This window comes from Poecile atricapillus, chromosome 4, assembly GCF_030490865.1.
Source record: "Poecile atricapillus isolate bPoeAtr1 chromosome 4, bPoeAtr1.hap1, whole genome shotgun sequence".
NCBI classification, from domain to species: domain Eukaryota; kingdom Metazoa; phylum Chordata; class Aves; order Passeriformes; family Paridae; genus Poecile; species Poecile atricapillus.
In genome coordinates this window covers 43,842,127-43,869,775 of record NC_081252.1, presented here as the reverse complement: position 1 = coordinate 43,869,775, position 27,649 = coordinate 43,842,127, and the positions used below count along the sequence as shown (strand labels likewise).

Genomic DNA, 27,649 nt, shown 5'->3' with positions numbered 1-27,649 from the left:
AACAACCTCTGATAGTTCTTCACAGCCATGCCTGATGATAGGTCTCTTATCTCCCAGTAAAACTGGAGTGCTTGCCATGCTTCTCCTTCACTGCTTTTGTTGCTCATGGGAGACACTAATCTCACATTGTTCTCTAAAATCTTTCCCTATTACTCAATTATTTGCTGTTAAAAACTAACTAACTAACTAACTAACTAACTAACTAACTAACTAACTTCCTGAATGCAAAGGTAGCTTCCATGTGTTGCTTTTTCCTGAGCCACCATTCTAAGGACTTTTGGTCTACATTCGGTTGTACGATTTTTGAGGTTTGTATAATTTTTAATTCTTGTAACATTCTCTATCGTGGTTCTTGTAAAAAGATATCTTTTTTTGACTACTTAGAAGGGATCACCCATTTTAATGTCTCTTAACTCTTCCTTCTAAATGAAAAACCATAGGATTTTTGAGGGCATAAGTCTGATCTTTGAGTAAGCCTAATTGTAAATACAGTTTTGTTAAATAGCAGACTTAGAATTTACTTCTACATGCATTTCTTTCAGTATATAAAATCATAGCAGGTTTTCAGAATGAAAGTTCTTTTTTTTTTGCTTTCAAAAAACTCTATAAGCACCTGAATTTTATGCAATATAGTAGATTTTACCTTAGGTAATTTCAGTTTCAGTATTTTATCTTTACATATAACACATGGTGTCCATAATGCATGGTTAATATTAAATAGAAGTAAAATTATAGTGGTGCCTGGTGTGTGTTTGTTATATCACCTCTTCTGTATATTTCACTGTCTCTTTTTTACTACAGTGTTCAGTTACTGTCTTCAGGCAGAATGTTAGTACAAATATAATCTCTGTAGTTTCTGCTATGAAAATGAGACACCTTTAGAGCATTTTAAACTTATTTTCATTGATTATTGTCTTTTAAAATATTTATTATTGCTAAAAGCAAACAAAAGCTTATATAAAATTGTACCTAACTTAGCAAATATGTAAAAAAACCCTCCACCTGTAATTTCTCAAATTCTTTTGAAACTAGATAAAGGTACTAAGTTTGGATTGAACTTAGTGAATAACCCTGGCTGTCAGAATTATCCATTTCTAATAAGATCTGAATAGAAGGGAACATTCTAGCTTATTCAATTTGTATGTTTAGTTTTGTTTCTTACTGGTATGTCTTCCCATTGCTGGCTCTTCACAAGTTCATAAGAAGGTTCTGTTAAATCAAATTTCGGAACAGGGAAGCCAGGGATGGCATTGTGCAGATGGAAGCCAAATGTCACCAGCCAGCTGTTAACATCTGAAAGGGAATAATTATTAGAAAAAAGAGGGAAAAATATTAGAATTGTTCATTATTTTGCAACTGTACCATTTTTACATATAATAATGCTTTTGGCATAGTTGATTTCCTTCTGTATGGCAACAGCAAACCTATACAGGAAACTTACAGTTCTAAACTTAAAAGAAAATGTCTGTTCTTTGTAAGAGTTGCACTAGGCTCAGTTGAAAGTTATTGCAGCGTTCAGCAAGTCTGATGGCCTCGGTGACTTCCAAAACAATTATGGCAGCTCAATTAAGGAGAGATTTCCTTGTCATACAGCCTAAACTAACTGGGATTTCATGGTAAGGTTAAACATGCTTTATGTCACATTTCCATCATCAATACTTCAAAACAAAGCCAAAACAAAAAGTACTGCAGATCACATCCTGTCCTTTTGGTGCATGTTATGGTAATGACTTCAAACTACTCCTGAAATAGCACCTATATGGCCAATTACCTTTCAAATGATTTGGCAGATATTTTTTGTTGATTCAAGAGAAATCTGCTCCTCTTCAAGATGATGTGGGATCGATGAAATGAAAAACTAATGAAATGCATCAGTAAGCAGACAGGATACCAAATTATCATTAGATAACATTATTTATGATACATTTTATGTTCTGTTAAAAATAAATTAGGGGTGCCAGCAATCAGCTAACAATTGTTTGGAAAGAATGAGTCCTCTGCCTTGCTTCTGTTCTTTTACACTATCTTCCACAAATTCTAAGCTTAGAGATTGACAGAGTGCTCCTTACCAAGTCTAATAATTCTTATTTAAGAAAGCTCACAGTATGTGGAATAAGGAAGCAGATTTTTCCAAAAATTAAAAGAATAAAAAAATATTTATCTTAAAATAATTTATAACATTTTCAAATAAATGATATGCCTCATGAGGCGCTGCATCTAAAACTGCCAGTCAGTCAAATTACCAATTGTAATAATAACCTTATATAAGCAGTGTGTGCCTGTGCATTTCAGACATCAAAGATGTTAAGAAAAGAACCAAAACTGTATTTTGAGGGCAATTTCTGAACTAAGTGCATGAAGCAATGTGCAATGCCACAAAGAATCTGATTCCAACTGCATGCCCTATAGTACATGCTGCTAAAAGAGGACAGATTCAGAGGTCTGTTTTTATTCTTACTCCCAGGCAGCCTGTTAGCAACCCACTTAATAGCTGCTGTTTGTTAAATAAATGCAAACCCACTTGATTCCCAGGATGCTCTTCTAAGTGGTAGCCTCACAGCTCCTAAGTAAGTGGAGTTGAGCCCTTCCTGTAGACTGCAATGTTTGTGTATATTGGATTATTTACATCTAATTAAAATACAAAATATCAAATGTATCGGAGCCATACATTTCTCCAAAAATTCTGGAGTTGTGCAGTCAGATTTCTGGTATGTAGAATAACAGAAAACATTACACATCACTAACTCTAGAACTACAAAAAACATATAGGTTTTCTAAGAGTTGAGATATGAAAGTTAGCACATTAGAACCTTTTTTTTCCAAAAGAGAAGTTCACTCCTTTTTCTATACTATTCTATTCCTCTTTCCCTGCACCTGGCTGTGTACTCATTACTTTGTGCTAGCCCTGGAGCTTATTGAGCAATTTACATTAGCAGCCTTGCAAAAGTCTGCCCTGGAAAATATCAACCAACTTCCAGAAAGTATTTTCTGTGATGCAGGTGTGTTAAAGTGATCACAGAAGGACTCTTCCTGCCCTTGCTACCTACAGTCTCACTCCCTCTAAATTGGATGCCTGTAGATCCAGCATCTCTAAGCTATAATCAAGTAACCTCTTACCTGTGATATAATCCTTCACATCATGTATTTTACTGGCCGGGTTGTTATTTCTAAACATGTATAAATTAAAAGGAGCTGGATCCTTCCCAATTCTCTTCCAGATTTCAATATCAGGTGTTGTCCACCGGCCTGCCAGTATGTCATAATCTCTTTCTCCAAAGTGGACTAGTTTGGTCAGTGGATCGTATAAGCCTCCATGGAATCCAATTACCAGCTGGAAGTCAAGGTTAGAGTCAAAATAGATCTCTCCATAAGCAGTGTATTGGATTTGTTTAAGCATGAGACCATTGCTACTGAAAACAGCGAGTGGTGTCCCTGTATTGTCTGATGCAATGTAGAACTCATCTCCACTGCTAATTTCCATGGCAAAAAGGTGTCCTTGCAGATCATAGTACAGAGATGTGATTTCAGAGCTTGAGTGGTTATATACATGAGTTATCCTGGTTGGGTAAGTAAGGTCTGCGTAAAAGAACTGGAGATGCTGCCCAAGGCTAGTTTTACTGGAAACTCGTCGCCCAAGTCCATCATAACGGTAAATCACTGTCCACCCACTGCCTTTGCTATAAACTCGAGTAAGGAGGCCCTTTGAACTGTATTCAAAGATTTCGGTACCCCTCTGACGCAGAAATCCATCTTCATCTAACCTGTACTGTACATCTCCTAGTCGAGTTATTCTGTCTCTCAGGTCGTACCGAAGTGGTGTCAAACGGGCGCTGCTGCTGGGGTTGAGCAAGTGCAGGTTGCCATTCAGGTCATAGTTGTATCGCCACATTATTTTTTCATTCAGATAAACTGTCTGGAGCTGACCATCTACATCATATTCGTAAGCATATTTTGTGGTGTTGGCAAATGGCCCAATCTTAATTTCTCTTTTCGTCACTCGTCCCATGTTATCATACTGAATTGTAATCCAATACATTAATGACCGAAATATTTCATACTGAATTTCCTTGATGCGCCCATGTGCGTCAAAGTGTTTTGTGTACGTCATTACAGCTGTTGAAATGATCTGGTTAATATCGTAATATATAACTCCAAATTTTCCAAACTGTTCAACTTTGCCAGAGATATCATCAAATTGGTAGAGATCAATAGGCAATGGGGTTTCATTGATGACACCTTGCATGCTAGTCACTCTGAAGCTATTGTCATAGCTGTAGTCAAATCGGGCATTTACCATTCCGTCTTCGCTAAAGCGGAAAATCTGTCTGTCAATCAACGGGCCAATTTGTCTGTATCTAATGGTGCAGATAAAACCATCGCTTTGGAGGTTTACTGTTTTCAGGACTCCTGCTGTCTCATCATAAGTAAAACTAACTCTTGTACTATCATATAAAATTTCTGAGAGCTTGGTCTGCCGTCTGTACTTGAATAATACTCTTCTGCTTGTCCCCAGGAAAGCAGTTTGAAGGAGCTGCCCTTCTTCATTGTAGTCCATTATAACAGAAGCATTGCTTTCCGGGGGGTTGTATATATTCCGGTAATAGCCGATGGAGCGGATAGTCTGCATGGTATGACGAGCAACACTGGGCATGGTGACAGCAGAAAGCCGATCCAACAAATCATATTCGAAGATATACTGCCGTTGGCTATGGAGCAGAAGAACCATTGACTGAAAATTAAGAACAGATTTTTATCATGTGACAAATGGTGCAGTATCTCCCTTCCCGCCATATACCGATATTATTTCTTCACAAAAATGTGACATTCCCACTTGAGAAAATTATCTCCTCTTTAATTGAGTTATCATTGACCTTACATGTTGTTAACATCTCCCTGCCTAATTTACTTGTATGCTTAATTGTAGGGGGTTCTGTAATTAGTAGTTCCACATTCATAATTTGCTACTTGTTATGACTGTATCACTCTTTTATCAAGCATTCACAGCTAAACAGCAGATTGTCAATGGATTCAGATAAGTCATGTTTAATATGGGAAGAAGTAAAACTGTCTTAGAGCCATTAACTCATGAGGAGAACAACATATGGGAGATACAATTTCTTCCCCACAATTATGAGACGATTTTGAAGAATTTTGAATAGCCTGAGATCTCTGAATACTGTGTTCTTGTTCTGTAAGCTTTTGAGACATAGGCAAAACAATTGTTAGATTATTTATATCAAAAGGAGCTACTTGAATTATTCTGACATTTTCCTAATGTGTGGCTATTATGTATCATAGGTCTTGATTAAATTATGTCTGTGGTAACTAGTAAACAGTATTTGATGAGCAACATCTTCAACAGAAATATATTTAAATCACTAAAAGAAATCGATTCTCTTTCTGCATAGCAGACATGAGATCTCATATGGGTGATTTTCACAGATATTTCTAGAAGGACAGCTATCATTCAGCACGCATTACATATATATTGATTCCTGATCTTTTGCCTATCCCTTATTTTGATGCTACAACATATAGCAAGTACAAATTGACAATTGTAACTATTTAGAAAAAAGAGCTTTTCTTGGTAGTGAAAAAAGCCCACAACAGTGGAGCATTTGCAAACAAATTATTTTCAGTTGAACTGAATTGCAGATAGTCCCTGGACCTTAAGTGTTAAGATAAAAGGTAAATGCAGATGCTTCTTGTTAGTCAGTGGCCTAAATAATTTAGAAACACATCAATTCCTAGCAATTAGCTACAGCACGATTACATATCTGTGGAATGAAACATTCCCCTTGGAATCACATGTTGATACTTAGAATAATTGCAATGTGCTTCTACTACCTATTTTTTGCTTTGTATGCAGCAGTGAGGTGCTGCAGAATTTCTGCACATTTTTAAAAACCTGAGTGTTCTTTACCTTTTCCAAATATGTGTAACTCCAGGTTTTCCCATCAGCAAACACTCTAGACACTATCCTTCCCTGTCCATCATACTCTATTTTTTCACTAGTCGTGCCTCGCTGTATGCTGCCTATTTGACCTGTGGATGAATAGGTAACATTGACAGCCATCAGCTTGCTGCTCGGGAGCCACAGGGTGGGGTGCCCTGACGTGTCGTAGGCAATCCTCAGCAGGAATTTACGGTGGTCATCGTAGATCTTTTCTGTCTTTGTGGTTCGATCAAAGTCAACTGAAAGGAGGTTTCTGCCATTAACCTTTTTAAAGCAAACAAAATGACACAATAAATCATGCTGTTCAAACCCCAGCCACCCCCAGCCACCTTTTATTTCTCCAAAGTTAGCTATCCTTTAAATTCCATTTACAGTGATTGATTTGCTGTATGTGTAAAATAGCAACTTCTTGATATCATTTTAAGGCACTATATTCGTATCTCCCTTAGAAGATCTGATTATATGAAGAGAGGGCTTAGAATTTGTTGCAATGTGTTCTTTCTTGATGCTTAGTCAACTATTAAGAAAATACTGAAAGATGTGTACTGAAAACTTCTGTAATAAATGGGGTCATTTCAATGAACAAACTACTTCTTTTATAGGCAGTCTGAAGTATATCTAGCAAATTATTGTCAAAATATATTCCCAGCAACTGCTTTTGCAATTCATAACAATCATGCTAAGAAAGAACTGAATCCTAGTCCTTTACAGCAAGCATTTTTCAAAATAGTAAATACAAGATTAAGATCTTCAAAAGCATGTTAGATCTTCAAATTAAGCTTAAACAGTTTTTAGAACACAGGCATTCCCCTTTTGGATCAAATGAAAATTTAACTCAGTATACCATCCATGGCTACAATATATTTATAAGGCTGAAATCCTTAGTAGAGCATTGTATCTTTCTCCTAGTTAACTGACCACTTAATGCCATAAATGACTGGAAGACTACTGAACCACTGAAAAACAATTAAAAATGCTTTGAAGTTTATCAGTATTTTGATTTGAAAATAAAGCCTTAGCATAGATACATTTATGTTGAAAACCTTGTTATTGATATATGTAAACTACAGTGATGGGTGCTGATTTCTGTGTAATACATTTGCACTGAAATCCATACTCATTCCCTTTAGTGTTCAAAATATGACAATTTTCAAGTTCATTGAATTAGCTGTCACTTTTGAATTTCTAAAAGGAAAATGTCTGGTTTTCTTTTGCACTGAATTAGTGTTCTTCAACAGGCCTTGAGTATTTCTTTGTTCATCTGTAAACCATTTTTGTTATCTGCTGTGTCTTTTCAAAGGTGTTCCAGGTGGGGTGAAAAACTGATAACTGAGATTTTTTTCAACACTGTATTTTGCAAACGTGTGGGAAGTAGGATAGAAATGGACAGAGAACTACGTGTATTAAGATTTTTTTTTTTTTAATTCATTTTTAAGTACCTCATATATACATTACAAAGGGTGAATAAAGATGGCTAAATAACAGTCAGAAAGGGACTAGAAAATAGATAGGGATACACCAAAGAAATGACTGGAAGATTTTTGCATTTTTCAGGCTGAATGTTCAAAACTCTATATGCCATTGATGTTGGTACTTACACCCTGAGGCTGATAATCTTCTAAAAGATCAATATAAATTAGATCCTTTGTTATTGGTATAAAATGTATTAAAGTGCTGGTGATAGGTCATAGGCAGATAGGAAAAAAAAGTTCCTCCAAATGCTCTGTTTTGCTCAGACTGTCTATTTATGTACAATACCTTTCTTTTCGTTAATATGAAATTGGCATGAGAAGAATCTGCACTATCAATTTAGGAAAAAAAAAAATCACACTTTCATGTAAATTTCATAAGTAAAGAATACAAAGTCTAGCAGATGCAGAATAGTTGTTTTATCTATTTAACTATCAAAAGTTATCTAAATAAAATATGAAAAATTAATGCTAAAAGACTGCTTCTAGAAGTAGTTTAAACTCAGTTGTGAAGTACTTCCATTCAACTCCTTTTTTGTAATATTTTTTTTACTTGTTTTCAGAGAGTTTTTCTTGAAATTTTCCAACATTTAATATTAGCTCATTTACCTAAATTAACTTTTAAATTTTCTTTATCTCTGGCTTTTTTTTCCCAGTGTCCCCCACATATGCCTGCACTCATCTCTGCATGTCCTTCCTTGCCTGTTTTGCTTCTCTGAGTTTTTTTGTTCCCTTTCTCTCCACCTTCCCTTCGTTATTTTACATTTAATTATGATTTTTATAAATTTTCTTGTCCACCTCTCAGGATTAGACACTGAAGTTAAAATGGACAATTCTGATTTCTGAACTGGCAAAGAAATAAGGGTGGTTTTATGGTTAAGGCAGACGTCCAAGCAATTGTGGTTAATTTCTTGGCTAAGCACATCCTTCCTGTATAAATTGCAACAAAGTACTTAATCCTCTGTCTCACTGCCCTAGCTGCTAACTGGGATTTCAGTTCCCATCTGTCTGGTCTGTGTAAGGGCAGGATATGAGGAGAAGGAAAGGAAATACCTCTTGTTCCAGCCAGTTTCATGCTTTCAGACTTTGCTGACAGAGCTATTGCATTCAGGCAGGAGCTTTTGGTGACATTTTGGTTGTGCTTGCCTAATCTCAATATAGAGATGGCAATTAGAGTAACAATAAGTTTTGGTGATATAATTTGTTTCATTGGGCAGTGTAGGGCTGGACTAACACAGCTAATGAAGTGCCTTCCTCTGAAGTACTTCTTAATAACATCTCTGCTGGCAAAATACTTTTAGAGGAAAAGCTGAATATTTTTATTGTGTCCAAGATAACCACACTCCAAATACATTTGAAACCTCTGTATTTCATTATGATAGAAACTGTACTCAAGGAAACTTCCAGTGAAGAAACACTTAATGACACAAAACCGAGTCTTTTGACAGTCCTTACCTACTGTCCTGATACGTTTCACTAATTTATGTCTTCACCTATCCTCCTCTACTTTAATTACTGTTTTTCTTTCCAGTGAGAAATATGAAATGTTTGATTCCTCTGTTAGGAGTAGGAATATATTGCTGTGTCTTACAGAGAGATTCAAGAGGTAATGTGAAAACTGGGGAACCTCTGCATGGCTTGGAGTATGTCAGGTCTCAAGAGGAGATGCCTCTTGTGAGCTCCCTTGTCTGTGTTACCTATATACTCAAGGGTGCATCCCTTGAGACAGAGTTCATACCAGCTCCTTTATCTGAGACCTTTGTGAGATCCTCAATACAAAGGCCCTATAAAGGTTCTTTCATGCAGAGGACTGGCAGGACCTTTGCCTATGACCAGCTTATAGGCCAAACATACAGCTCCAGACAAGAACTAGCGGATTGAACAATTACAAACTGAGTCAGAACAAAAGCAAGATTGAATGAAGACTGTTGAGTTAAGGAAGGGCAACATAATTCCTAATTAATTTCTTTAGAAAAATTACTAGTACTAGGTAGAATTAATACAAGATAGAAAACCAAGCGTACTTTTTAACATTAGATACTGCATGTATATAACACAGGGTCACAGAGATGAGTACCTTTACTGGCAATACATTTTGGCACTGTTTTTTTCTACATTTGTCTTTGCAGAAAAACGTTGATGACACATCTGCCTGTACAAAATGGAAATTATGAGCTCCATAAATTATTCCTGTTGTTCTTTCTCTTGTTTTCTTTTTCTGCTTCCCTACATCCCCCCATCCACCCCCAACAGACATTTCGGTGGTATGTCTCCATGTAAATAAATTTCACAAAACATTCCTTTTTATTTTTTTTCGTTTTCATTGCTGACAAGTTTATTTCCTTTTTTTCTGAGACATTTGTCTCTTATTAGCTCATTCTACACCTGCCCTACTTCTCCCATTTCTATGTACACATTAGTATTACTTTATCTTTATATGTAATCTTTCATTTTCCCTCCCATCTTGTTAAACCTTTCTCTTTTGTATGCTCTTCTTTTTTTTTGTTTTTTTTGGTTAATTCTTCTAAGTTAAAGTTGCCTATGACAACTTCACCTCCACCACTTTTTAACTTTTACCTCCTCTGCACTCAAATGCCAAAACTTAGCATCACTTCTGAGAGCTGCACTTGTGGTGGTTTGTTTCACTGCCAAACCTCTCTTGGGCTTCTTTCGCAAATGACTTGGCAGGCGTATTATACCACTGTGGTATATAATGACATGCCTATGAACTAGAACCACAAGGATGAACTTCAGAATTATGGCTTCCTTTTCCTCTTCCTTATGAATGAAAGATAGCTGCCACAGGTAGTTACTAATATATTTCTTAAACAGCTGCTACTGTGCATAGTTGTTCTTCCTTCTTGGAAAATAAATACATTCCTCTTGCAGAGAAAGTGGTAGAGAGGAATATGACCTGCATAACAGCATCCCCTCCTTTCTTTTCCCAATGGAAGATACAAAATATTTTAAGATTTCAAATGGCAAGAAGTCAAGTGGTCTGAGATGACTTACCTTCATTTTATACACTGCCTAGGCCTTATTTTAAGAACTGAATTCAGTTCTAATAGTAAGTCAGACTTTTGATGTGGTCTTGAAATGGTCTCCTGGCAACACAATTTTAAATGCTTAATCTGTGTTGTCTTTACCAAATGGCTGTCAGAAATCATAGTTTGCTTCCTACTTTTATTTCACTCACTATATAGGAAGAAGAAATGCCAACAAAATGGTAAAGACATATGTTAGAGGAATATGCCATACACATGCACACACAATTAAACCCTTTCTACTGGAAGAGTAAGACTTAGTACAATTTTCATTTAAAATAAAAAAAAAAATAAAATCCAGGGATTGTGCTAACTTACGGTAGAATAATTTAAAACAGGATTCTGAAACAGGTACATTAATTTAGTACCAGAAAGAAAAACAATGAAGGAAAGCAGGAAATTATTCTTTTTAGCCATTCCAAGCTAAATCAAACAGTTTAAATTTCACAGAGTGCTGATTTTAGCTGGGGTATTTCTCCACAGAGGTTAGTACAGGGCTATGTTTTGGATTTGTGCTGAACTCAGGATTGATAACCTAAAAATTTTTTATTATTGCTGGTCAGGGCTTCCCCAGAGCCAAGGCCTTTTCTGCTTTTGGTAGTGCCACACTGGAGAGCAGCCTGGGGGTGATGGGAGACTGGGAGGAGACACAGCCAGGACTGGTGACCCCAACTGACCAAAGGGATATTCCAGACCATGTGACACCATGCTCAGTATGTAAAGTGGTTTGGAGTGATGGCTTTGTCCTCCCAAGTCACTGTTACTGTGATGGGGCCCTGTGCTCCTGGGGATGGCTGAACACCTGCCTGCCCATGGGAAGCCAGGAATTCATTCCTTGTTTCACTTTGCTTGTGTGTGTGGCTTTTGCTTTCCCTGTTAAACTGCCTTTATGTCAACCCACAAGTTCTCTTGGTTTTCCCATTCCAATTCTCCCCAATCCTATTGTGTGGGGGAGTGAGTGAGCAGCTGTGTGGGCCTTGGCTGCTGCCCAGGTTTAAACCACGACACACAGAAAGGAGCAATTAATAAATAAAACAGCCAATAAATAAAATAATAAAAACAAGTACTTCCAGATCTACAGTTAGCTTGTCCACAGTAAATATTCTGTGGTTGCTGGATGGCAATACCTAGAGGAATGTATTTACATTTCCTCATTCCTTAATGAGAATGCAGTAGATACCACTCATGCTTGTGTGCTTACCCTAAGTTTTCGGCCAAAGACATTGACTTTTCCCTGGGCTTGCTCCTTCCGGAATCTCCACTCCACCAGGTTCTGCCCATTCTCCCCTGGGAGGGTCATGTTTCTCTTTGCCATGGTGGGGTTGGCAGTGCCAGCCAAGACGTGTGGTTCTGTCTGGTAGTGTGAGTCCAGGCCGCTGGCGTACAGGATTCTCAGTGAGCCATCATAACCGATCTGGTAGCTATTTCTTAACTGATCTGAAAAGGACAAAAAAAGAATTTCAGGTCACCTACATTGGTTAAGACTCTGCCTTTATACTGGATACTTTATGCAATATGTGCATCCTTGACTTCACATAGCTGACCTAAAGGTAATAAAGAGCCAAGGTGAGATTGTTAAGAATAAGTGTATCCCAGAGGAGCAAAAATGCCTTTAGGACCTATCATCAAAGTTACTTAAGCACCTAACAAAGCCTTATCCTCATAGTATATTCTCTGGACTGGCACAAAACACATTCTCTGCTATTTGATTAGGCATTTTTGGCCTAATCCTATGCATACTATCACTACTCACTTTTGCAAGGATGTGGTTGCTGGGATATTATGATATTTTTAAGCTAAATACCACTTCATACTATTTCTGTACCTATTTCCCTTTCAATCCATCTCTTCTTTCCAAGATTCCTTTTTAATACAAAGTAAGTATTCTATTTCCCATAGCTGCTTACAAAAGCTATTTGGTTGAAAAACTTAATGCTACTTTTGTTGCAACTACTGCTTTTCCAGAACAGTTGTTTCTGTATAGGTGTAAAACCGTGTATGTATCAGCCCTTTCTCCAGCCACTATGCCCCTAAAGTTTCACTTCTATTTGGAGCTGCTTGTACCACAAGAAACCAATTTTCAGGCCGGTATCTGCTGAGAAATCTTTTGTTTACAGTACCTTGAACCATGGTATAGAAAGAATCGATCGATGATAAATTGGAAGTGATGCTGACATCTTCCTCTCTGCTGGATGACTCAATGTCCACTGTAATGGCCCTTTCCATTTCCCCATGAAGGTTAGTGACAACTCCAGTTGGGAATGTTACATTTGTTAGACGGCCCTCGCTATCGTAGCTAAAAAAAAAAAAAAAAAAAAAAGTCCAGAAATGATACATAGCAGGAACAAATAGTTTTCACTTACAACTAAAATGAACAAAAACGCCAGCTACTCATATTAAGGCACTTTTGCTTTTTTTTGTGTGCATGGGATAGGCATAGCAAAGACTTCAAACATGCTTTGAAGTACTCAAAAGACTGCTTAACATACAGCAGCATCAGTGGTGATAGCAAGAGCAAACAGATGGATCTTCAGCTCTGCATATTATTCTTTGAAGTGTGACCAGATCCTGCTGCACATCTAATTCAGCATTTCAAAGGAAGCATATTTATTTGTGCTAAATTCTGTAGCATTCTGTACTCACTCCCTCTTACTGGACTAGATTTTGCTGTTACTGTAGGAATCCTCAACATTTTTGAAAAAGGGGTATCTTAATAAGAGTGTCTCTTAGGCCTTTCCTATTCAAGGAATATGCAGGACACCTGTATTCCTGAGTGCTCAACCTCCCATGTATTAAGATGAGCAGAATCTGGGGTAATATTTAATCTACTTAAGCTTCTGGAAGCTGGAAACCAGAACAGCTAGCATCTCTAACTTGTTAACTGCCTGCAAATCATGGTTTGAGAATTGTGACACAAACCATGAGGTTTTGTTTTTTTTTTCTGTGTCTACTGGCATTTATTTAAACCAACAGCTGTATATCCACTTAATAGGAATAGGTAGATAGAATTTCTGTAATTGAAGTAGATCTTGGTACATGACCAGAGACCATGCTTACATCCAAACAACCATTTTGGCCACAGTATAGAGAGAGGTAAAGCACTGTCTGAGCTTCTGGTCATAAAGCTTGTCTTTAAGATTAGCTATTCCAGTACTAGAGTCTTGATTTGTCAGCCTAGGTGTTCAGCTGAAGGTCCTTGTCTTGAAGTATAGCCTGCTCATAGCTGCAACAGAGAGAAAAAAGCATCTGAAAGATGATTTCATGCCCACATATGACCTGTTTGCTCTCAGGAGTTTTCCATCCTTCTCCTGTGACCATGTAGTGGTAAACTGAACAACGCCTTAGTCTCTTAAAGTAACTAGAACATGACCCTGCAGGTCCTCACAGTGTGCTAGACATTTCATGCTGGCATTTATCATCAAAATTGCTCCTACTGGAAAAGAAAAGCAAAACCAAAAAAAGCCCCCCAAAAGCCCCAAGCATATCACTGAGGCTACAGAAACTCTTTCTGTTAAAATGAGAGAATTAATCCTAACAGCTGTAACCCACAACACTAACTTTCTCTGAACAGCATGAGTACTGCACAGCATTGCTGTAACTGAAAGGATTAAGTTAAGAAATGTTTTCTTCCAGTTTGCTTACTCTGTAGATTTGACAGCTTTTTGCATACAGTCATTCCATCCTTTTAGCACAGTTGATTTCCTTTGTTTATGTAAGACTTTCACTTAGCAACAGGCAAGAGAAAAAAATCTTTAAAAATCAGAAACCATACTGCAAGCCAGGGAAGTCAAGTGAGGAAACTTATTTTTTGAAGTTAAGTACTTGAAGTGTTTCAAGACAATGGGGTTTCTTCCAGTGTGTTTCTGTCCCTAATTGTGGTTTTTTTTCACATACTGGACTTGGCAAGCTGAGATATTCCATTTATGCAGGAGACCAAAAAAACATACCGAAGTTCCTTTTGCATGAATGTGACTGCTAGCCTATTCATGACCTTCAGTCTCATGCCTCAGTTCCAAGAACTTATTTTCATGCACAACTTCCCTTTCCAGCTCCCTGGGGAGCATATATTGTCCAATTAGTGTCCTTTTATATTTTCTGCTTTATGTTTGAAAATGGTACCAAATTACTTTGTTGGGAATTACTTCCATCCTTTGATTGCAGTAGTGAAGTACTGGTCTTTATTTTAAACAATGCTTACTAAAGCAACAGAAGGTAAGATTTCCCTGTAAGAACTTTTTACCCTTTTAATCACAGTATTTGTGAGAAACTAATTACCATATTTCCCAGTATACCACCTGAGCTGGAAAATGCTACACATCAGTAGTATTCAGTGCAGTGTGCGGCTTTAGTGAAGTATGCAGCACTGAACTGTGCTATCCTTCTTTTATGCATTCTTGCTTCCACATTATTATTTTTTGACTGTGCCTATAGTTCTTGAACTGGTCTTGTCTTTCACAAATATGGGAAGGCACATTATGAGCCTGAGATAAGCAGTTAATATTATTACAGTGGGGGAGAGTTCAAAGACCAGCAAGAAATCATGTTACACATTCATGTTCTTAAAATATGACTTTAAAGTTGAAAGAATCTTAAAAGCCATGATTGCTTGGTTCAGGCATCCTAGTGCAAGAAGAAAATGTGACTGAGACGTGAAAGGTAAGAAGAGGATTTCTCATGCTTTTATAGCCAGGAACAAAAAGAAAAAGGGGAAATAGGCCTTCCTACAATTCACTACATATTCCATTTTATGACAGATTGCTATGTGTGTCCTTCATTTTGTTCACTGTATATCGAATACTAAACTTACTTTATACTTGCTATCTTTTTGCTCACAATCAAAGCCTTATCAATGCACAGCATAGCAACATCACTCATACCTTTGGGCATTCTGCAGCCATTTTTCTTATTACATTCAAATATCCTTGCATTCTGCTGCCAAGGTGAATTTATTCATCCAAGATTGTCAGTTTTAGACTGAGAGATTTCTTTTTATCTGCCTAGTGTTCTAATATTGAAATTGCCCTAGAAGGAATGAGATCTGAAGTCTAGAGGGCGAGTGCCTATATTTGCCATTTCACAGCCTCTTTGATCTTTTCATCCAAACACAAGCTCAGGCACATGTGTTTCCATGGAACCCTCTGATCTTTCTCCTTTGCCAGGCTCCACAGCAAAGACTTTCCACCAACCTCTTCAATTCCTCAAGAGTGAATCTCACATAAACTTTTCAAGAATCTAAACCAGAAACTTGCTCCCTGGACGTGACCTTGTGTGCATTAATCCACTCAGCTCAGCTCATTTCTGTTGGCATTAATGCAACAATCTTCATATTTGGTCAATAACTACGAAAGCAGCAATGGGGGCAGCTGCCACCACTGCTAGCTGAAGTTTCCCTTAGATCAATCCTTTTTCTTCTTTAGGATGAGCTGCCAGTGCCAGATAGTTTTCCATTTCTGCAGTGAGAATTTCTCAGAGATAATGATTATCAGCTTCCCAGATTCTCGACCTTTTGCTCTTCACCTGCTGGAAGTCTCTCTTCCATTGTTCATCTCCTTCAGTTTTAATTACATGCCTTCCCAGACCATTTTCTGTTCTAGGCTATGTAGGACACTTCACTATGCAGTAATAACTTTCTAGTAAGCCTTGCCACAGATGGAAATGTCCTACTTTCTTTATTTTTGACTTGTTTCTCAAGTGTATTTTATCTTAGTCTGTAGCACATTTAGCTCAACCCCAACTTGCAGAGCACTATTAATGTTTTATATCAGAAGTTATTTCAATGTAGAAAAGGGAGCTGTAAAAGTAAAGTGTATAGTAAAGGCTGCACCTAAAGCCAGTTGCTAAGTTATGACTGATACTGTTTTCCCCAGACCTCTGCAGCACAATCCCTCAACAAAATAAATTCTATGTTTTTTTTTTTTCAGTTGTAAACATGTCATGTTGAAGAGCAAGGCACATCATTTCCAGCACATTTCAGGTAACAAGACTTACAGTCAAAATGCACATTAAGTATTTAAGACTGGTTACAGATTATACTATTAGTTGGGATACTGTAATAGAGAAATGAAGCATGAATGCATTTCATAATATAGACATGTATAACTTTGACAGTAGAAAGAGAAAAGTACTGTTACACTTTCACTCAACTCACATCAGGTATTTCCTCTATGCATCTCAGATTACCAAGAGTGGCTAAAAAATTTATGGAACATTACCCTACTTGTTTCAAACTATTAATGGGAAGCCTTTTATACCAGAGTGTTGCTTCTTGGCAGGTGAGAACAGAAGGTTCAAGGTTGACATTCAGGAGTGCAATGTGTTGTTTTAGGTGCATACCACATTGACAACATGCTGAAAAATCTGTCCTAACCTGGCAATGAAATGTCTCCCTTGGCTTGTTGGGGCCATTTAAGCTACATTTACATAGAGGACTGTTGTCTTTAACATTACAGAATTTTGGTTTCCAAATACGTTCTTTTGTTTGTATTCAGCCTCCATAGCGCACTGCAAGTTTAGTCCCTCCCAAATGAATATGAATTCAAAGTTGGAAAATTATGGTAAAGAAAAGCCACTCTAGTAGCACTCTGACTGCAAGTTCAACCAGTATCTAAATGGTTATCTTGCTGATCAAAAGGAAAGAAGCCCATATCACATCACTTTTATTAGAATTTCATTACCTGTAGGGAGAATTCCTGTCCCCCACTGGTTTAAAATTTGGCATAGCAAGTTACTGGATGCTATAGTTCTGGCCACCTTTAACCATTATGTAGGTTGTAGAAAGAAAGAAAAAAACTTTCAACTTGAATGTAATGAATTTTGCTTTTTTTTCCTTTACTCAATTTTTACATTACTTTCCTCATTCTGATATGCATTTTTGTTTTTTATGTGTCTGTAGAGAGACTGAATGAGCCTGCTAAGAATGAGAAAGGTGAAAATTATCTAAAAATGCATGGACAGAAATGATTTCTCCTTTTTTTTCATTTCTTATCTTGTCTGATTGAAATAGACACTTCAGTGGATCCATAACTACTCATTTATAACCTGCACATAAATCTTTATTTCCATACAGTACATTTCTATTTGTATCTTAAAAGGTTTAGCATCTTGCTTTTGAATTCATAGTAAACCTGAAATACTAAACAATGACTTCCTTTGGAGATAAAACAATTTGTTTTTTTTAACCCCAAACAATAAAGAATATGGTATTATGTCTTCCTAATATTTTGTTTTGCTTAACAAGAAGAAAGCAAATGACAATTTGGTATATATTAGTAGCTTGTAAATTATGAAAAGTGGATTTTTAAAATTTTACTTTATTATTGTGTAAGAAGTGATAGGATTGTTCTTTTTCTCTTATCTGGAATATTGTTAAGCATGAGAAAAAATGCAACCAGTGGGGTCAGCCGTGTCCTGAGGTGCATCACGCCCAGCATCGCCAGCTGGGCACGGGAGGGGATTGTCCCACCCTGCTCTGCCCTGGGGTGGCCTCACCTCGAGGGGCAGTTCTGGGCACCACAATATATAAGAAGGATATAAAGTTGTTAGAGAGCATCCAAGGGAGGGCAAGGAAGATGGTGAAGGGCTTTGAGGGGAAGCCCCATGAAGAGCAGCTGAGGTCACTTGGTCTATTCAGCCTGGAGAAGAGGAGACTGAGGAGAGACCTCACTGTGGTCTTCAACATCCTCACGAGAGAAAGTGCAGGGTCAGGCACTGATCTCTTCTCTGTGGTGACCAGTGACAGGACCCACGGGAATGACATGAAACTCTGTCAGAGGAGGTTTATGTTGGACATGGTTTATATTGGAGAAGGTTCTTCATCTAGATGATGGTCAGGCACTGGAACAGGCTCGCCAGGGAAGTAGTCACAGAGCCAAGCCTGACAGAAATAAAGCATTGTTTGCACAACACTCTCAGACATATGGTGTTACTCTTGGGGCTGTTTTGTGCAGGGCCAGGGCTGGGAGCTGGACATTGATGATCTTTGTGAGTCCCTTGCAACTCAGAATACTCCATGATTTTATAAAAAAAATCAATATTCTTTCCAATCTTACAGAATTCTAAATATATTAAAAAAAAAAAATCTTCCTTTCGCCTCTGCCCTCTCCCTCTCCTTTTCCTTTCACCTGTGTCTTTTTATTTTCCTTTTCTCTTCTGTTCTGCCTAGCTCTGAGAAAAAAGTGGACAAACAGGAATTACAGGAAATAGGTGATTCTAGGAAAGAGCTAAATTAAACTACAGCCAGAATCCCAATTCTGGACAGAAATGCATATGCCTACTTGTTTTTTAATGGAATTTGGGCAGAAAATGCAAACTCATAAAACCACCTAACTTAGAAGGTCATTAAAAGTATTTGTATCAGCTATATTTCTCTGTTCTGTCCAACCAACTGTAAGACAGTTCAAGCTTTTCCTGTTCCTTTATCTGATGGCTTTTTTCATAGGGAAAGGGTCTTTACCCTGTTTTCATCTGGAGAAATCTTCTAAAACTGTTTGCACAGCTGGTTAAATAATTCAGGTAATGGTTTTATCTTAACAATGTGGTCAGGATGAATTTTTTAGTCTGGGTTTAATGAAGAGATTTCCTCAGCTGGAAAGTGATTGACAATTTCTCTTTTCACCTTACTCTGTTATAACTGCAGTTCTTGAGGCTTTTTATTTGGTGTGTCTATTTTTTCATAATGTTAAAAGGACCGTTTTTGGTCTTTTTTTTGTAAACTGGCATTCAGCACACCAGACGTGAACAATTCACTTAAATAGGCCTTTCCTGACAGCCATAACTCATCTACAAAACAACATTTAGGCACACTCTAAATGAGAATCACTGCAGGAAATGTGTCTGTTGGAAAGGGAGCTCAAAGGAATGAATCAACACCTTTTCCCATGATAGCTCATTCACTCCCATACGGAGAAGGTTTTGATGCTCATTTTCCACTTCACTGCACAACCAGACAAACAAGCTGGAGTTCAGTGCTTGTGCTGCATTAGATTGACCACTTTTACAGCCCAATCCAAAATTACTTCCAGGTATTTGGAGCCAGGTATTTTGGGGGAGTGGTGCTTTGTGGAGAAAGAAGCAATACCTGCTGAGGATGCCTTACTTTTTGCCAGAATACTGCCAAACTTCTCACTCACTGCTGTATGGTATTGCAGCCCTCCATGCTGTGCTGATGGCTGCAGCAAACACCTGCCATGTATATTCTCATATGGAGCAACAAAACCAAGGAGTCTCTCCCAACTCACATGTCTGACATGCACCCTACATGCACACATGAACAGGGTTAATGAAGCTGGTGCTTTCTGAAGAGAAGGAAGGACAGCTCCAGTGTATGTGCCTGGGGAAGGGGTGCACTGGGAGCAGCAGGATGTAGGCAGTGTGGCTTACATGAGAGGCATTTTCAGGGATGAAGCAGCTTTCCAGAGCTGGGGGTGTGCCTCAGCAGCTCACATTCTTTCGAACCCAGTGCAGCCAATTCAGAAGCAATTCAAGGGGGCTCGTTCTTATGAAGATGAGATTAAATACAGTAGCTAGGCTGTTATTTACAAGACCTCAACACTCATCCTTCACTTTTCAACTTCCCCGTAATGGGAATTCACTGCCCCTGAGCCCTGCTGGATGCACAGAGGATGGATTCTGGATTTGCCAGGGTGTGCCGGCAGGCAGCTTCCCTAACCTCAGGGCTCCTCTGGGCTGCTGCCTTGTGTGTGTCACCTCCCCCACCTTTTTAGCTCATCTGTTACTGCACAAATAAACTGTGTGCCTTGTCAATATAAATACCGGAGTATGGCCTTTCAAATAAAAGAAATGTTGGTGTATATATACTTTGTGTGACAAATTGTTCCTTGCTGTAAGGTCTGCTTACACTGTCAGAATGGAGTGTGCAGGCCTTTAGTGAGAAAAGGATGTAAGGCTGGTCTGTTTGGCCAGATTTTTTGTTCACAGAATAAGATGTAATGTTGCTTTTTCCCCCTTAATTCTTATTTGTTGGTAGGGTGGAGATTTTATTTAATTTATTTTTATTTTGAAAGGTAAAACTCAATAAAGCTATTTTTACAGGGTCACAAAAAGTGGACAAATCAACTTATTAAATTACATTATGTCTGAAAAGCAAATTTAGGAAATCAAAATTATATGTGCGTATTTTCTTTCCTTTTAGGGCAGTGGAATACCAAGATAGTAAACAATAATTGTTAGATTTAGGTTCTGTGGTTTAATTTAGAATAAGAACTTTATTCCTGCAGACTACAAGTCACACCCAATTAATGCAGGCTTCAGAAATAAAAGACTTTCCATTCCTGGGAGGGGACTCCTAAGGTAAGACTTTAAACTGCATATCCCTTGTAGGCTTCCTAGAGAGCTGAACAGTCTGGCCTCACTGGGACATCAAGGAACACCAAACCTCTTGATGGGGCTTGAAAATATGTTTGAATATAGCATGACTGAAAACAGAGATTAGCCTTTTCACATGTGGTCCTGAGTTGTCCTTCCACCCCCACCACACCAGGTTCCCTGCAAAGTGAGCATGAAGGAGGGTGGGCTGGCTTGACTCTAGCCTCCCTCACTTCTGTTTGACAAAAAAATCTACCATGGAACAAGAACATTAACATATCAATAACTGAACAAATGTTATTGTGAAGTCCTTCATAAAGCCAGAAGTGAGACATACTTTCAGGAGCCTGGGCAGAGCTGACTGGATTGACAGTGCAGGACATTTATTTCATTAATACAAACAAAATTGTTTATTTTGTGGTACTATCCTTACTTCTAAGTGCTTTCTGAAACCAGACATCACATGCTGACTTTCTTGACAGAAATTAAAGAAATTCTTCCTTTTTCCTAAATGTAAGATGTAATAATATTGATATGTGTCTTCAGCATTCTGATTTTGATGGTTTTATTTATTCAATGGCTTCTCAGGTCTGCTTTTATTATGTAGTCTAGTTCTAAGGAGAAGAAACAGTAACATTCAAGAATGAAGAAATGGGTGAATGTCTATTAGATGAGACATACTACTGCTATCGGGGAAATTAGGGGATACACTGCAGTTCTCAAAAAAATTTCTTATTTGCATCTAATGTTACATGGATTATTTTTAACATGGCTGTTTTTTCTATTAAGCAGGATGAGTTTGAAACAGCAAACTTGTGCTCCAGTGTTAAAAGACTAAATAATATAATGTATTATGACATCTACTGTAAAGCTAAGTTACAGTTCTGGTTTAGAAAACTGTGAGACATAACCTCTATTCTTTAAAGTTGAAGATAGGAATTTAAAAAATGCATTGAATGATTTATCTTAAGAAGAAACATGGTAAGTCCTGTCAGCAAGCACAGCCATCTAAGTTCCTCTCAGAAATTGCAAATTGCATGAAACATGGTTACATACTTGTGTAGCATTGATGTATTCAGTGGAAAGTCAAAAAAACCACAAATTAAATATATCAGCTTGATATATTTCCCTACAAGTTCTCTTTGGTTAGAGAGCATACTTAGCTTGTTTGAATGGAAAGGGAGTTTTAATTGCCTTCTGGCCAGCCTTGCCTCCATGGGTCTACATGAAGATGTGAGAGAAGGCTATAGCTACTAGATCTTCAATTTGTGTCATATTGAGAGGGGGAGAAGCAAATATGCTTTAAGAGAGAAACATATGTATTGCATGCTGCATTGTGCCAGGCAATGTGGATACAAAGGCATTTATGCAAGGACTGCATAGCTCAAAAATATTCCCCAAAAGACATTTCAGAAACAATTAAGAAGGAAGAGAATGTTTTTTGTTGCTTGAGTATACATAGGATGGGAAGATTAAAGACACTGCACTTGTATGTCACAGTTTGCAATCAAGGGTTCATGTGATTCCATAAAAGACAATGCAAGAACAAGATAATTGGCTAAAAAAAAGTGCTTGAATAAATATGTATAGACACTACATTTTACTGATTACTCATTTTACTGATGAAGCAAGAAGCAGCAGCAGTAAAAGCAGAAGGTACCAAAGGCTGTTGGTAGTAAAAGGATAAAAATACCTAAAAAGCACTATCATACCAAGGATATTCAGATAGTGTTGTTTAGTAGGGATAAAAAAAAGTCCAGATTACACTTTCGTACAAAGTTCTCGTATTTGTAAGAATAAGCAGAACCAAATTACAATGAAAGCCCCAAAACTGCAAGTAAAAAGAATCCTAGGCATTTTTAGGTACTTATACTAGTGAAGTATAAATGGGATAGAAAAATGAACACAAATAGAAACACAAATGTTACAGGAAAATACCTCCCCCTCCCCCACCAATGTTACCAGAAAAGGTACAGAAATAGTAATTATGAAAACTGGATTTTGAACCTCTTAATATACAGTAAAAGTGCAAGTGAACTGACACTACTGTTAGGGTATGGTTTTCATCTGATCAAATTAAATACTTGCTTTTCGGCATAAGTTCCATAGACTTTTCTGTAGCCAAATTTCAGTATTTCCAGGTCAGACTCCACAAGTAATATATTAAGACGAAGCAAAAGAAAAACTGCAAAACACGATCTATTCTCTGTTGCCAACTGTTGACAGTTACAGATGATGTGCCAGGTACTTGGGGAAACTAAACAAGTTCAAGCCAGAGGCAATATCTGACTCCGTATCACAGAGTTTTAGGGAAACCACAGCACAGAATGCATTGCTAATAAAAGCATAATATGCAAACTCTGCAGCACACAGTGAAAATAGATTTTTGCTTGCAATTCTCTAGAGTCCATAAATTACTGTAAGGATTTCTCATTCTGCATGATTTCACCACCTTTCCAGAATAGCTGGAAAGCTCATTAATTTAACTGTGGGAGCAAAGTAAACTTGTAAGAACTGTGCTTGCTAATGTCACTCTCTTTGCTTCTTGTTGCACTGCCTTGAAGACAAGGATTGAGTGGGAGAGAGAGAGGAAGGACAAGACAAATGAGCTCAGGGCATGAAGTGTCGGGGAAAACATTGGATGGACTGTCAAGAGATACGAGAGGGGACTGCGAAGAAATTCACTGCTGGGAAAGGAAAAACCAGGAAAGTCAAACACACCTCAGGGAAATAATGGGAGATGTGTGAAGGAGCAAGACACAAGGTAAGAAAGTAAGGAAACATAGTAGGAGGTCTGGAGAGTAAAACAGAGTAATGGAAGAAAGACAGTGGATTTCCAGACAGGAGGAGCCATCTTAGCCTGGATCAGATCTCTGCCTGCTGATACTGCTTCTAAAAGAAGAGGAAGAAAAATGAGAGAAAGCTGAAAAGAGATAAGGAACAGTGGATACTGGGATTACTTCACGTCTAAGGAGAGCACACTGAGCCTGAACCTTCCAGAAGAGCTTGACAGGGAAGGAACACCTGTCTTTTTACAGAAGAGCCTGCAGAAGATGCCGGGCTGTGACTGCAGAGGGACAGATCCCAGACACCTCACCCTGGGCTGACCAGGATTTGTTGCAGAGCAGCTGTAGGGGAGGACTCCGTGTCTGTGCGAGATGGGCACAGCGCCGAGCGCTCCCATGCGCACACAGACTGCAGCCCTGCCCAGCCGGTCTGCCCGGGCAGCCACCGCTGCTGGCTGCTTGTCCTGGAGGGATTCTCCCTCGCAGAGCAGCCTCTGCCAGCTCCTCAAGCAACCTACGGAGCACAAATCAGCCACAGGCTGGCACGGCTGCCTGGCTGGCAACTGCTGGAATGCCAGGGCTTTGACGGAGACCCGGGCTTGCAGGCTGGGGGCTGGGCGATTGCACAGAGGCACACGCAAGGCTTTTTAGGCATTTACTTCTGGTATTTCAAAACTTAGGTCAAGAAAAAATGCTCTTTCTTTTGTGCACCTGGCTTAGCTATCTGTATGTAAATTCAGCATGGAAACTGCTGCACTGAAATAATGCCATATAGGCTAGCTAGGAAGTGTCACTTCCAAAATGCTAATATGCAGATAATTAGTATAACTTTCAAGATTTATCTGTCTAAATGTTCATATTATGCATACATAATACACAGTTATAGTTAATAGTTTCCAGCTCAGATAGCTCAGAATTTTGTAAGAGAATTTGATTAGGCTGATTACTTTTATACCTTGTTTAATACTATAATTTCATTATAAAACCTAATCTGGGCAACTTCTAGCTTCATATGGCTCCATTGGTTTTTTAGTATGCATGCATTTTCAATCATTTTTGTAAATGCTCTGTTAATATAATTTTTATTCAGCAGTTTTTGAACCTCTGAAAACAGATAATAGTTACTATGAATTTGAGCGATAGTGCTTTAAAAAAGTACACATTCCTGAAATAAAAGGCGTCAGTTTTGATCAGTACATCATAACCCTTAGCAAAACAGAAATTTACAAATCCATATTGCCGTAAAGATATTAAAAATCCCCCAAGTCTGTAAGCAATGAAAACAGATTATATGATATCCTAAGTTATTCAAGCTAGTACTTACAATTTCATTGCAAAAACCAAAAATAATGTAAAAAAAATATTTCTTGTCAGTCCTTCCCTTCTTCAGGGAAAGAGGAGACTAAATAAAATAAACTATAGATTAATTAGTGTCCAGGCTAAAATAAATAAAAAAGTAAATTTCTTTTGGATCTGATATTAGTGTGATTTAAACTATGGAAGAAAGCCATGGGAAGAAACAAGACCAAATGCTTTAGTATGTGCCAGAGCAGTGATTGCCAATTTTTGGGATGCAATGTTTTTGCAAATATTTCCCCTTTGCACTGAAAAGTTCTGAAAAAGAAAAAAAGATTGAATGTTGAATCATTTTCATAAACCTGCTCTCAAACTACTGAGATAGCTGAAATAGGTTCTCTGGATCCATGCTCCACTTATACAACCAGATTTGCACAGGAGAATAGTTCACAAAGCTATTCCTGAGTTGCTCCTAAGACTGGACTTTTATTACAAAACCTACAGTATTTTTCCTCTGTGTAGTTTCAGCCACTTAAACAGATGTGTGACAATCAAAAGATGAAAAAACACCGCTATACTCAAAGCTATTTGACAAAAAGCATTTCTAGTCCATTGGACATTCAAGCAGTTGAATATTTTTACATGTGAGTGGGAAGAAAGTCTGAATTCACCACGGAATATAAAAATCTATCCTTTTCTCAAAATATTTTGAGAATTTGAGTAATAGAGTAAATAAAATACATAAATAAACTGTAATATTAAAAGAAAATGCATTCAGCAATGGAGTTGAAAAATTATGAAGTCGGAATGATTTCATAGTTTCTTGTTCCTCACTTGATGTTTGAGGGATACTTTTCCATTTTAACAAGGCTTCATTCTTTTCAATAGAAAACATTTAATCTGAAAATGTTTTAGCCCATCCTACCTACAAACCTGAATATGCAGAAGCTGAGATACACACTTGTACACCATGTCACCCCCACACAAACTCTTCTATGCTAATTCATGGTCTCCATCTATTTTGGCAATAGTACCAGAAATCTCTTGAAACCCAGCGTCATCAGATTTAATGCTACAAATCATCAGCACCAAAAAATCACAATAATACTTGATCTTAGAATAGAAAGTGGCAAAAGAGTTGTGGTCACTATTTTTTCCTTCAAAAGGGAAATATACAGACATAGATTTGATGTATGGGGATTTTATATTCAAAAGAAGCAAGTAGCAATGATGGCTGATGGATGTTTTTAAGAATCCTGTTTTGGCACGAAAAATAACGCAGTGCATTCCCCCTGCCCCTTATTCCCTGTAGCTTTACATAATTAGTATAATTTTTTATTTTGGGTTTTAACTTGTACAGAACATGATAGAAAACATTACTGGAAGGGACCTTGAGAGGTCATGCAGTACAACCCCTACCCCAGGGCAGGATCTGTTCTTCCTGCACTGGTCCTGAAAGATGTCTGATCTGTTTTTAAAGTCAGTCTATGAAGGGCAGGGGGTCACTATCATTGTTGTCTGCTCCAGGGCTCCAAAATCTTCACAGTGAAGTTCCTCCAAATGTCTGATCTGAATCTTCCTTGTTGCAATTAAACAGATTACTGCTTCACCATGGCTACAGGGAGGAGATAAATATCTTTACTTCTGCAAAAGCCTCATACACTTGCAAATTTGGGGAGAGTGAAATTGCCTAGCTTTTCCCATAATTACTTCAGCTTGGGAATTCTAACGAGACTTTGGTTGGAGGTAATTGTTTAGGAAGTGCATAAGCAGCAGCTTGGAAATAATACTAATACTTACTGAGGGGAATAGCCTGCCCTTTGGGCTCTCTGTAAGCCAGCTGGACATAACCTAATTCAGACCAGAAAGTCTGCATGAAAGCAGATCAGGTGTGAAAGACAGCTATTTACATACTCAGGAAATAGCTACATACTTCATGACACACAGTACTCTAAATTCTCCCTATAATGAAAGCTACAGACCTATCATCCACTGAATAGTGAATATAATATCCACTTTTTTGTGATCATGCAGACACCATTAAGATATATTCAGGAGCCACCAGCTACTGCAGTACACCACAGTAGGCTACACAGAAATTACAGACAACATGATGAGAAATTACTGCCCTGATTAAAACTCTAGGTCCTCAATTAGCCAGTATGAATGCCAGCATGATTTAAAGTGCCTGCTGTACCCAGCAGATGCCTTAATTTCTGCATGGGACTTCACTGTCTCCCAAACCGACTGTCTTGCCCAACCTGCCTATTGAAAACAAGTGGCTGTGTCTGCCACAGTTAAACGCTGACTTTACCCTCTGTGGAAGTGGATGGCTATTCCCAGCCCACCTAAAGCTGGGCTTTGGTCTCTCAGCATACAGGACAGGGCTAACTCACGAGAAGGGGAACACTTGCCCTCCCAATACAACACTTTCTCATTCCTCTGTGTATCCTCATTGTACTTCTGTGTCCTCTTGGCAGGACCTAAAAAGATACACAGTGGATGCACCAAAGCACAGTTAAATATTACAGATGTGTGCTAATGCTTTGGGAAGGTGCCCGCTACCAAAGGCCTGCCAATTTACAGATTATTGTAAGACTACCTTAAAGCTGGCAGCAGTACCATTCCACCTGCTGATTTTGTCAGGGATCAGCATTTCTAGCCGTCTCCACTTCAGGACACAATATGCAGTGAAGCAGCACCTGCTGCTCTTGTGTCTCTGATGGGCATCTATAAAGGCTGGAGAGTAGATACAGGTGCTCAAAGTCCTCCTGC

General features: G+C 38.1%; 1 protein-coding gene across 2 annotated transcripts in view; it reads right to left on the bottom strand.

Annotated features, from left to right (window-relative positions):
* Positions 1–27,649, bottom strand: part of TENM3 (teneurin transmembrane protein 3) — a 419,680-nt gene that overhangs the window by 4,328 nt on the left and 387,703 nt on the right. For both annotated transcript variants that reach the window (XM_058837712.1, XM_058837711.1), the window contains 5 exons: positions 12,590–12,765; positions 11,671–11,906; positions 5,924–6,220; positions 3,118–4,729; positions 1,163–1,293 (listed from right to left, as the gene is read on the bottom strand). In XM_058837712.1, coding sequence (XP_058693695.1) covers positions 1,163–1,293; positions 3,118–4,729; positions 5,924–6,220; positions 11,671–11,906; positions 12,590–12,765 — 2,452 coding nt within the window. The remainder of the gene's footprint in view (positions 1–1,162; positions 1,294–3,117; positions 4,730–5,923; positions 6,221–11,670; positions 11,907–12,589; positions 12,766–27,649) is intronic.